The 13426-nt window shown below is 34.3% G+C and overlaps 1 protein-coding gene across 1 annotated transcript; it reads left to right on the forward strand.

Annotated features, from left to right (window-relative positions):
* The first annotated feature begins 8576 nt into the window (after positions 1–8576).
* LOC123674206 lies at positions 8577–9624 on the forward strand. Its single transcript, XM_045609121.1, has one exon. The coding sequence runs from the start codon at positions 8633–8635 to the stop codon at positions 9239–9241; it is 609 nt and encodes a 202-aa protein (XP_045465077.1). The 5' UTR covers positions 8577–8632; the 3' UTR covers positions 9242–9624.
* The last annotated feature ends 3802 nt before the right edge of the window (positions 9625–13426 follow it).

A 13426-nucleotide genomic window follows, 5' to 3' on the forward strand; every position in this document is an offset into this window, starting at 1 on the left:
GACCATAGATTACAATAATATTAACATCAAAATGAAGAAAAGAAGTACGCCAAATTCTGTGGGATAGGAATTTTTGATTTCAACAGGTTATATTGAACACAAATAAGTTTTATATTCAGTACAATACAAATGAAAATTGGAGGCTTCACAATAAGAAATAAATTTATTTTTGTAGAGGAGACTAAACCGGGCATTACAAATATTACAATTGAAGCCTTTTTTGATTATATTAATTTTCTTTTGAAATCCGGTAGATCGTATTAAGCTTTGAACCTAAAAATTAGAAATTAAGGATTGGTTGAAAATAGGTACATGCATTGGTTGTCTTTGAACATCATGCACGAATCTGAGAATTTTGGAAATACAATATTCATAAATTATAAGCTTATTATGCAAAATCTCTTTATATATTTAGAGGTTTTCTTATGTTTGTAAATGTTAAAGGCATTTAGGAAACAAATATTATTATTAAAAATAAAGGTTTATTTTACGAAGTACATAATTGTATCTCAGCGAAGAAATCATTCATCCATGTTCAAAGAATAGATTATAAAATTCCTTTTACTCTCTTCTAATTGGTTCCCTGATTGATGATACATATTTTCGATGTCTACAAAATTTCCAACTTATTCATTAAGTGGTTCATCAACAATATCCTCAGGATTATCTCCTTTCAACTCTTTCAAGATGAACACATTATGTAGAATACATCCTGATATCACGAGGAGACAAATTAGACCTAGTCTGGCCGTCTCCAATAACTTCAATCGACGAAATTGTTTTTTTTCTTTTCACAAAACACATTCAAAAATTCTTCGATATCAGCTCCGTTAGCTCCGTCATCGTTCGGCAAATCAAGTACGCACCTATTGCTCCGTGGTCACGTAACCTATCAACCGTTTACACCTTACACCGCACGCTCCGCAACGGTTAGTTGAAAGTTGGTCAACTTTCTAGTGCTAGTGTTAGTTCTTCGGTAAAGTGTATAAACGCCCTCATTGATTTGTTAGCGTTCAATTCTTAGTTCTTAGGTTTAGTCTTAGTTCTCAGGAATGGTGTATAAACCCACCATTAATTTCAATTCGGAGAAAAAACAATTGGAAGAAAAAAAGTCGGCTCAGTCTCATATTTCAGTTAGAGTTTTCACTTCTATAATATAAATTGAAATTAAAGAAATACATTTCTTCCTGAAATTATTTGACAGGCTGCACAGAAAGTTGCGCAAGGCCGCTCAAGTTGCCAACCCAAATAAATACAAATAGCGAAAAACTCATAGGAAAGGCGATATTTGCAAACAATGTGCAAAAAAATATATTTTTTCGGCAACCGTCCGGGAAGTGCTCACTTTCCGGACGCTTTTTCTCTGAGAAAGTAGCATTTCCCGGCCTAGTCCGGAAAGTACGTACTTCCCGGACTAGGCCGGAAAAGAATCATAGAATCCATAATAATAATAATAATAATAATAATATTTCTTTATTTCCTTAAGACAGAGTACACTGTATAGAAAACGTCAAAATGAATATGCATACAATAATAATAATAATACGAAAAAAGAAAGAAATTAGTAACTGAAACAGAAAATTTGATCTACAAAAGATTCAAATTCCTCAAACAAAAGAGTAATCCAAGTATTCGCTGACACTATAAAAACAGTTCATCAACAACAATTCCTTAATGTCATTCTTAAATTTTCTGTACTCCAAAACTTTCAGTCTCTCCGGAAGATGATTGAACAATCTGATACCATAGTAGGTTGGCGAGTGCTGAAATTTTGTTGTTCTATGTTTTGGAATACAGAGAATATCTTTATGTCTTGTATCGTAATCATGGTAATCAGAGCATTTTTTCAGCAACCTTGAGTTCTTTTTGATATGCAATAAACAATTTAATATGAAAACGCAGGGAAAACTCAACAATCTGTTGGAAATGAAGTAGGGTCTACAGGACTCCACTGGTGAAAGACCGAAAATGAGCCGCATGATTTTTTTCTGTACGATGAATGCACGATGACTCGAGGAGGATCCTCCCCATAACACGATGTTGTAGTTAAGGTGAGAGTAGGCCAAAGAATAATAGACGCAAATTAGAGATTCCTCCGAAAGGACTTGCTTGAGACGTCTAATTGCGAAAAATGCACTACTCAATCTCGAACATACTGAGTCAACGTGGTTCCTCCAACTCAGGACACCGTCAACCTGCAGTCCAAGAAACCTCACACATTCGGAACACTTCAACTCACCCGACGGAAGCTCCAAGATTAACTGGCGACCCATATCCCGCGACTGAAAGTACAAAAGATCGGTTTTATTGACATTCAGAATTATCGAGTTACGAAAACACCAATCAGTGAAACAGCGCACCAAAAGTTCACACCTGGCTGTGAGTTCAATCAGACTTGATGCGGAAATTATAAAGGATGTATCGTCAGCAAACAAAACTATCTTGATATGGGCCAACATTGCTGAATACATCATGACGTGAAGAGGAAGATCATTGACAAACAGAATGAATAATAGAGGTCCCAATACAGAACCCTGCGGGACCCCCAATTCAACTGGATATCTGGAAGATTCCTGTTGTCCTATGCGGACATAGAAATACCTACTATTCAAAAAATCTTTGACCCACTCAAGAAAAACACCCCTGAATCCAAGGCTGTATAACTTAGCCAGAATGAACTCAAAATTAAGGCAGTCAAATGCTCTTGATTCATCGAAAAAGAGCCCTGCAACATAGGATCCGCCATCAAGGCAGTCGTAAACAAAACTAAGTAAATCACAAGCAGCTGTATTGGTCGATCGGTTGAGTCGGAAGCCGTGTTGGCTTTCAGTAATTAATGAAAACCTGTTCAAATAATCCAACATTCTATTGAATACCAATTTCTCTATGACTTTCGATAAAGTGCTCAAAAGAGATATGGGACGATAATTTGAAATGTCGTTAACAGCATTCTTCTTGTGTACGGGGATAACCTTCGCGATTTTCAAGACACTAGGAAATTTACCCGAAGTGATCGACAAGTTAATCAGGTGGGCGAGATGCTCCGAGATCTGAGGTGAAAGAACTTTCAAAACTTTAATCGAAATCATATCGAATCCGCAGCTATTTTTATTCTTAAAGTTATTTATAACGGCATAAACTTCATCGGCAACCACCGGAAAAAAAAAGAAATTTCGAGCTGATAGTGGCTCAGTTGTACAGGAGCCAGACAAACTATCTTGAAAATGCTGACTCAAACTCGAAGAACAAATATTGGAAAAATATTCACCGAAAATATCAGCTACCTCTCGTTCATCACAATAATTTCTCCCGTTTACATTTAAATTGATGTTACTATGGCAGCTCTTGCTGGCAGTCTCCTTCCGAACAAGATTCCATATTGTTTTAACTTTGTTGCTAGAACACTCTACAAGATCTTTATGAAAATTTAATTTGGTTTGGTTCAGCAAATTTTTGTACTCCCTCTTTTTTGAAAGGTAAAGTTCTCTAGCCCTTTCAGATTTCAATTGTTGAAATAGCCAATGATAATTTTTCAATTCACGATTTGCCACTCTTACCTCTTCAGTTATCCACAGTGCTTTCCGGTTGTTCAAAATTTTTTTCTTTTTGATAGGACAAGCTGAGTTCAACAGAAACTCCAGAACATCGAAGAACCGCTTGAAACCGTCGTTAGGATCAGATGTATCATATACGTCTTCAAATGACGTAGAAGAGGCCATAGAGGCGAGATTAAAAAGATTATTACCTGAAAGTAACCTGAATGTGCGAATCTCGCCCGTAGTGGGAACCCTCATGGTGTCCGTGATGACAGACACAATTACAGCCTTGTGATCTCCAATACCAGCATCAACAACCCTATCAGTCAAAAGCTCCCTATCAATATTCGTCAGGATATAATCGATTTTGGAAGATGACGTTATTCCGTGAATATTGGTGAATATCCTAGTGGCTTCCAAGGAACTGATACTCAGACCAAATTCCAAGAGAAGGCAATCTAAATGTTTGTGGGATTTGAAGTAATCGATATTAAGATCTCCACAAATAAAAACTGATATTGACCCTGTGTAACAATAATTAAGAACATAAGTAAACATTTTACAGAATAATTCAATATCACCAGTAGGAGGCCTATAGACACTTACCACACAAATGCTTTTAGACATATATTTTAAATTGATTGCACAAAACTCGCAATGCATCTCTAGCGAGAATTCTTCAATTTGAGGAATATTCTTAAATTGTTGTGTATTTTTTAAGTAAATTACCGTTCCCCCATGCATTCTTGTAGGACGACAATATGAGGCAGCCAAAACATAATTTTCAAGGTTCATGAAAGCAATCTCTATTTTATCACACCAATGTTCAGCAATGGACAAAATATCAGGTTTCTCGAGATCATTGAAGACTTCGAGTTGGTTGATTTTATTAGAAATACCCTGAGCATTCAACTGAACAATTATTAAATTGTCGAGTGAAGGATTACCCTCAGGAACCTTTACATATTTTAAATTATTCCCTAAGGGGCTATGCTGGATTGACGACGCTTCATAAAAAACTTATTTACAGCAACGCCTTCTGGCCAAAAGTTAGGATCCAAGACCTTTTGAAGAAGCTCAGCTGGTAAAGTGACTTTGAATGACGAGTAAATCTCGGGTCTTCTAGAAATTAATTTTTCACATGTCACATTAGGTATAAGTTCACCAAAGAAATCCTTCAATTCATCATTGGTAGTTGAAGGACTGAGACGCGAGACGTGTAAATGTGCAACATGTTCTTTAGGGACCACTTTTAGGTTACTAGATGTTGATGTACCCACTATTGGCTTCAATACTCTTCTGGATGATGCAACATTCTTGGATACCAAAGCAGTAGTATGACTAGCTGGTCCAATGGGATGGTTGCGTTTCTTTTTCTTGCCAGATGTGACCAGAGTCCACTGGGAACTCTCGGAAGAGACATCATTTTTGATTCTTCCATTCGTCTCCGCCACTGCTCTGTTATTCACGGCAATTTCCTTGTCTTTCTGAGTCATAATCGTATTAGACTGTATAGCAACCGAGATAACGGCTGACAGTTCATATGAAATTAGTTGTCAAAAATTTGCATGTTTTTTTATCGCAATCGCAATATAATATGGAAAGCAGCAGCGATAGTGTTATTTTACATGGTTGCCGAAAAAATATTGTACGCAACACGCCCGAAAATGGTTTTTTGGGACTCACAGACTTCCAGGACTCGCTTACGCTCGTCCTGGAATTTTGTCTATTCGTCCAAAAAAACCCTATTTTCCGGACTTGTTACGTAAATTACTATTATCACCCTTGACCTTAGATTTTGATAGTCGCATTCGCGTAGACCACGGTTGACCCACCATGGATAAGTTTTGAGGATGTCGAAATACAAGTTTATAGCTGGGTATCTCAAATTACGAGATGAACTACTAAGATGACTCGACTCTGAAGAATTGTGAAGAAAATTATTATTATGGCAAGCAGTCATGAGAAGGTGAAAACATTTCTATTTAGAATGGAAAGAATAATTCTCTCCGCAGAAGTTGAACGGAAAATGTAGGTGTATTTGCTGTTCAATACTTCTGTCTCTGTTGTCAAAAAAGGAAAATATGAAGAAATAACAAGAAACTGTTCGCATTTTGAAGAATCATTTCCACTAAGTATAGGAAAGAAAAGAAAAATATGTCCAAAACGTTCCGTTTTCTTTAAGCGCTCAGTGGAGGTACCTAATAGCTCGCCGTCTCTTTTCAAATTTCCAAAGTAGCTCACCACATCGGAAAGGTTGGACCTACATGACGAAAATGATGGTATTATGGCAAGCGGACAAATTTATCAACAACCTGCGATATGCGGATGATATAGTTATCATTGCAGAGAGCCCGGAAGCACTACAACGATTATTAAACAAGCCATTTTTAAACAGGAGAAAGACTAGGCCTCCAAATAAAAATTGAGAAGACCAAATAAATGGTTATAAGCAAATCGCGCGAAACTCCTCCGAATAAAATAAATGAAAGAGGCCTTGAGGTGTTTGAAAATTTCAACTATCTTCGAACGTAGATTCGGGTATACCTAAAAATAGAGTAAGGATAGAATAGGCAAAAGGCACAGATAGCAACATGAGACATCTTTTCTGTGATCCCACACTAATCTTCGGATTACAATATCCTTTTGTGAAATGCTATCAAGGTGTCCCGGGAGTAAATGTACATAATTTCACGAGAGTTAGGGTAGGATTGACTGCAAAAAATTTATTTCCGTCTTTCCTCACTCCTCAGAAAAGCTACAGGGTGAGTTTGCATATTAATGGAAATAATGAAACCATTATCAGAACCAATTTTATCAGCGGAATTAACCGAAACTTGGGATTGACACATGGCGAGGTCGAGTCAGAAAGACATTAATTTTTTCAATATTCCAGGATCAGCTCATTATTTCGCATTTAGATTTAAAATATTCAGGTTAGAAATATCACTTTGAATTTCGAAAATAAATGATTGTTTATATTTCTGCAAAAAACATAAATTCAGTTTCAATACGCGGTATCACTCAAAGTTGTCACATCTAAAATTCTTTTCTATGAATTTTTATAATTGAACATTGTTCGAAAAATTTGATTTATTCACATAAACAGGACTGAGATACCTCGTGATTGAACATGAAACGTAAAAATTCTTCATGATAAATCATGAAAGAAGGTCAGAAGCTTCAATAAACTCATTCAATAATGAAAGAACAACAAAATGAAAAACATCGAATTCCAGTAATAAGTCATAAAAATATTTAAAAAAAAAAAGAATTCTTTCTATTGTAACTCCGTAAAAGTTATTTGCAGAGTTGTTCGAATTGAAAACCATTTACTTATTTCTTAATATATCACAACAGTCAATAATTTTAATTAACTAGTCTTTTGAATGGATATGTTCAGCATTAGCCATATTTATCAATTCTCCTCAAAAGAAATAATCAAGTTGGTTAAGATCTGGAAATTGAGAAGACAATGAAATGGGCCCTCCTCGACATAATCATTTATACGGGTAAATATTATCAAGATAATTTCTCACTTCTAAATCAAGATAACGACCAGCCTCATCATGTTGAAAGTATATTCCTGTAATAATGCCTTATAGCATGCCGGGTTGAATATTTTGTAAGAAGTCAAGATGAACCGAACTTGCCAAGCGACCGTCAGAAATCTGAGTACCTATTAAACACACCATCTTTGGTGAACTAAGCCTCGTCCCTTTCCCTTACACGCATAAGAAATACACGAAGCCACGAACATTTTGATGATTTTAATAATTCCAAAATTTTATAGTAAAATGTAACACAACCAATCAGTAGTTAAAATCTCTAATTTCAATTGTCAGCATGTTTCCAGAATAGAAAATGACAACAAAAAATGTTTCGAGGAATTCATATTTTATCCTTGAGAATTTTTTTTCTGCTTTTTATTGTTGTTTTCCTGATGAAATATTCCATATATTATCAAATTATTGTCATATTGACTTTCGATCCATTTTCAGCTGTTATTAGAAAAGAAGTCCATCATGCTTCCATTCAAACAATTTTCCAAGAAATAATTCAAATTTAATCGCAATGTACGATTTTTCTGAGAAGTTAATGAAATTCTACTATTGAACTAAATTTTTGGCCGAAATTTTCGATGAGTTAAATAACGTTCAATCTACTGATTCCCATTGAAAATTTTCTGCTCTTTCCGAATATTTTCACCAAATTCCAATACTCTTCTATACCTACCCTGAATCTCATATACGTTGAATCTCAGCTTGTGAAAATTTCCATATTTTTCTAATACGGACTTGATTTTTTCAATTAGTTTTAAGATTAATCGATGGACCTAATGGAGTGAATCATATGTTCCAAATATCAATCGAGTATACTGATGGGTGGTTCGAAAGTTATGAAAAATTTACCAACGAAACATACTGTATGTTATTATTATTCCAAAAAAAAAGATTGTACCTATGTTACACGTGTGAGAAATTCTTCTTTTATTCATGTAATTGTCGTATTCGCCCTACGCTCATGGAACAAAAACTAATTGCACGAATAACTATTTCGCAATGTTTCGTCGGTAATGTTGAATTTCACAGACTATTGTAGAACAAAGACTAGTGGAACTTTTTATTCGCCTTAAGTCGAATTTTAGACGAAGAGAATTGACCTCACAGAAAAGCTAAAGAAGTAATTTTCGAAAGATTATTGGGATTCTTTATTATTATAGAAATAGTATTATCTATATCATTTCCTGTTGTGAATACAATCTACAAAGAATCAAACATCAATGGAAATTCAACATATCTTCCCCACAAAGAGAAACGTGAATGACGCTGCTACACCAACTCAGAGTTAATTTTCCACTCGTTTACGTTTTTCACATCTCATTGAGACACCTGATTGCATTCGTGCCTTATGCATTTCTTCACGTGTATATTCCAACCCCTAGACTTGCGCCAACGCGTCATTCAGATATAACAGCGCCTATAAAAGCGAATGCTGGCTTGCGACAGGCAGTTATCGTTAACGCATCCAGATTTTCCACATCGGTCTTGTGCGATTTGCGAATAACAGTGAAATCATATCAGAACAGTGACACGATGCCTTGCGCGGACCACAACATCATGATGACAACCCTTAGTGTTCGCTCTGATGACAGTCGCAGCATATCACCTGTAACTCCTACACTTTTCAAGGAAACACGAGGGATAAAGCTCTTTCGAGCAATCAGCCGCAAACTTGGAAAACTTTCCAACGAGAATATGAATTACTACGAAGATGACAGCAGATCATCCAGCACAGATTCATGTTCTATGACCTCCAGTGAGAGAAGATGCTCAAGAAAACAAGAAAAAGATGCATCAGGATATCGATATGTTACTTCTAATCACATATCCAGCAGTTCTAGTGACACTGGTAGCGATTTTCAACAAACCAGACATCGACATCATCATTCTTCATCTGCAGAGAGTATCCGACATATATTTCAAAATTTGGATCTCAGCACTAGGTCGCAAAGCTGCAATTCGAAAGATGTAAAAAGAAAGGCAACAAAGAAGACAACCCCTAAAAAAATTCTCAGATCTCCTGTTGCTTACACTTATGTGAGAGGACTATCAGGATTACCAACACAAAGAGTACCTAAGAGGTGTATGAGTAATTATTATACATGTGGATGTAATACTTCTTATATGGGACTGAATAGATAATCATATTTGGTACTGATAACATCAAATTGATTCATGGAATTATAAGACTGGCAATATCTCATTCAAATTCTCTTGAATCGGGGATGAGTTTGTATATAATATTAGAATATTAAAATTTGTACAAAAAATTTTCAAATCAACATTGTATATAGATTAACATTTTTATACTGACTATACTTCAAAGTATGTCCATTTGTTATACGTAAATAAAATACATTATAAAGATTCTTTGTTATAAACTAGACGTAAGGTTCCATTTAAAGCACTCATTCTCAATAGTCGAATTCAAAGTTCCAATTGAAAAGTATTTAAAGGCTTCATCTTTCACAAACTGATTTCACAAAATGACTGCACATGGAAAGTTTATAACGGAAATTTTGAATTAGTGCCTTGTAGAAAATATCCTATTGAAATAAACATAAATAAACTAAATACTCATTTCTTCAATTGAAAAACTCTTCATTCCTGCTCTTCACGTTAAAGATTCATTCAAGTATAATGAAAAATATTTTCCTTCGGTTCAAAATTGATGATGAACTCTATAAACTAATATAAGATAGAAATTATCAATGGTTGAAAAAGGATCCTAAACATTTATAGGGTGGGCCAATGGAAACTTCTGAAGGGGAAGTTTTATTTATATATCAGATATAGTCGAAAACTGATATCTGTGTCTGAGAGCCAATTTTCATATAAAACTCATTGGCGAAAACCGCAACTCTATAGCTATCACAGTTACATAGTTATCGGGTGTTTCTTTTTTATTCATTTTCGAAATATTGTTGTAACTTTTCTTCAGTTGAAATTTTTGAATTTTTGTAAAAAAATTCTTGCATCAACTTTTTACGTAACTTTCAATGACGTGAATTAGTTTTTCCGCAAGCTAATATTTTATACGATATCGCTATGAAAACTATATATTTCAACATATTTCAATAGAGCTTAAAATTGCTTAAAATTTCAAAAATATAGCATACTTAATATTATTCTGAAGTTTCGCTCAAGTTATTAAATTTTCAAATTTTACCTCTTGGATAAGTAGGCTTCGGACTGTGCGGCAGTGGAATAAAATAATGCGAACATTGATTATTGCCTGTCAAATTTAGATTCAAACAATTAATATTATGAAGAAACCCTTAGTTACGGTCATTTTCTGAATTGATGAGTTCAAAGGAAATATGAGGATCAAAATCATCAACTACTGCCATTTCCAGTACTTCTATAGAGTTTTTCGGCTTCTTATTAATTATATCTTTTAATATTCTCCAAAGGTGAAAGTCCATAGACGTTAGGTCAGACGATCTAGCCGGCCACCTATTGGGACGTTAAACATGACTTTAAAAAAATATCGAGTATGCTATATTTTTGGAATGGTTATTTTAAGCTCTATCGAAATATGTAGAAATATACGGGGTTTACCATTTGAAAAAAAAATTTCATAGCGATATCTTATAAAAAGTTTGCTGGAAATTCAATTGATGACCTTGAATTCTACATAAAAAATTGCAACACGAATGTTTTTACAAAAATAAAAACAATTTAACAAAAGAAAAATTGCAGCAATATCTCGAAAATTAGCATTATCGAAAAACGCCCGGTAACTATGTAACGGTAAAAGCTATGGAGTTGCGATTTTCATCAATGAGTTTCCCATGAAAATTTTTCTTCAGACACCGACATCAGTTTTCGCCTATCTAGTATAGAAATAGGACTTCCCCGTCAGAAGTTTCCAACCCACCACTGTATGGGATGTCCCAAATTCGTTGTCTAGTGAGGGGATCTCGAAATTCCTTTGAGCTAGAATAGTTATTTATAATACAAGTGCAGAAGGCATTGATATTCTTCCACGAGTTCAAAATTCAAAAACGAGCCACGAAGTGGCGAGTTTTGGAATGAACGAGTGGTAGAATGAGCCTTCTGTACGAGTATTATACATTATTTTCTCTAATTCATTGCATTTTCATTGAAATTAATGAAATATTTCCATAAATATATTTTAGTGATTTTTGCATTGAAAAATGTTGGTTGGCAGAACTGATTTCTTTAAGGCAAATTGATGAATTGACAGATAAAGCCGTGGCGGAAAGTTCGGAGTACCAACATAGAATAATAAAATATTACCATGAAAAATGTGCGTTTCTGATATATTCTCGCACGATTTTGTTCTACAAGATGTGGAAGAATGAACGGAATAACCACAGAATTAGAGAAAAAAATGAATCACATTTTCGGTCTCTATTTTTGGGATAATTAATTTGGTGGAAACCGCAACCTCATAAAAATTGAACTGATTTCAAGCTAATGGGGAAAATTGCAAAATGGCGTGAAATGTTCTCATAATTTCTTTATCATGGTTTGATCAACATGCAACAAAACATCTATTGGTGTAATCATTTATTTTTTATTGCCATTATTTTTGAAGTTATAATACAAACATTTTGGATGTGAACCATAATAATTTCTATAGCAAACGAATTCGCTTTTTTCCCTTTTGAAAAATATATAAAATGATATATAAATTTCTCATCAAACTATAAAAATCTTCAAAAGTTTCAATTTTACACCGCGAATCAACCAAGTGCCAATCTTTAATAAGCTGTGAACTTCATATAATTTATATATTCGGTGGCCACCAAGGTCTCCGGATTAAAGACCGTTAGATTTTTCCAACATTTCAACATTTTTGAATAGATGAATGTTGGTTCTTTGAATGTGACCAAAGGAAAAAATCTAACGATATTAAATCCGGAGATCTGGGTGGTCACCAAATATTTAATTATCTGAAGTTAACAGATTATTATAAATAGACACTTGGTTGATTTACTGTCTGAAACTGAAACTTTTGATGATTTTTATAGTTTGATAAAAAAATCATATATCATGTTATACATTTTTGAATAGGAAAAAATTTAACAATTCTATCTGTTATAGAAATTGTTATGGTTTACATTTAAAAAAACACAAGTTTGTATTATAACTTCAAATCTAATGGCAATAAAATAAATTATAACACCAATTTTTCTGGTTCCATGTTAATAGCACCAATATGAAAGAAGTTATCAGAACTTTTCATTTCATGACATTTAACAATTTTCTCTTATAGCTTGAAAACAGTTAATTTTATGGATTTGTGGTTGTCACCGAATTAATTTACTCAAAAATCGAGCCTGTAAATGTGGCATTAATTTTTTTCTAGCTCAATGGGGTTCTGAGATCTCCTCACTAGACAACGAATTTGGGACACCCGATACGTATTTTAATTATGTGCAATTAGCGCATAAATGAGCGAGCACTCCAAGGTTCCCCTTTTTTTATCTGCTTTCCTTATTATTTTCGAAAAAACACAATCGAATATTACACGAAAATATTGGGTACTTCAGTTTGGTATTCGTCCATGATAAACAATATAATATAAAAAAAACCTTGTCAGGAATGTGGCCAATGATTTATTTTTCTCAGAAGTTTACTTTTGCCAACGTTTCGGAGGCGATTTCCTCCTTCTTCGGGGCTTAAAAACAGAAGGACATTTAACAAACAATAAGAAGGACAGCTCCTGAAATTTTATATTTTAGATATTTTGTGAAATATTGCTAAATTGTTGTTTTCTCGAAAACTTGATATTCTTGAGGTTAGTTTCAGGAGCTGTCCTGTTATTGTTCGTTAAATGTCTCTTTGTTTTTTAGCCCTGAAGAACGAGGACATCGCCTCCGAAACGTTGGCAAAAGTAAACTTGTGAGAAAAATGAAGCATTGTCCACATTCCTGACAAGTTTTTTTTTAAATTATATTGGGTATTTCTTTTCGAATCTTTTACCTACTTGAATCCGTCTTATTCTATTTATGTGATTATGTCGAAATTTTGAAAAAGCTTGAAATTTTTATTTCATTATGCATTCAGAATCCTCACTCCGTCAGTTTCGTGGTAACGAAAAAATTTGGTAAAATTTTTCGGTCTACTTGAATTTTCTCTCATTTCAATGAAGCGATCGACATAAAATTTACAGTGTTTCATCCAGGTAATACTGATGAAATCTTCAGTATGGCACTCAGTGTTCCCTGCCATATACACCTCTATCTCCATAGCGGAACATCTTCCAAAATATTCTCAGACGACGACAGTCACTATTCATATGCATAGAATCATCGGAGGCATCTTTACATTTACTACTTGCGCCCTAAAATTATT

This window comes from Harmonia axyridis, chromosome 2 (assembly GCF_914767665.1).
Source record: "Harmonia axyridis chromosome 2, icHarAxyr1.1, whole genome shotgun sequence".
Lineage (NCBI taxonomy): Eukaryota > Metazoa > Arthropoda > Insecta > Coleoptera > Coccinellidae > Harmonia > Harmonia axyridis.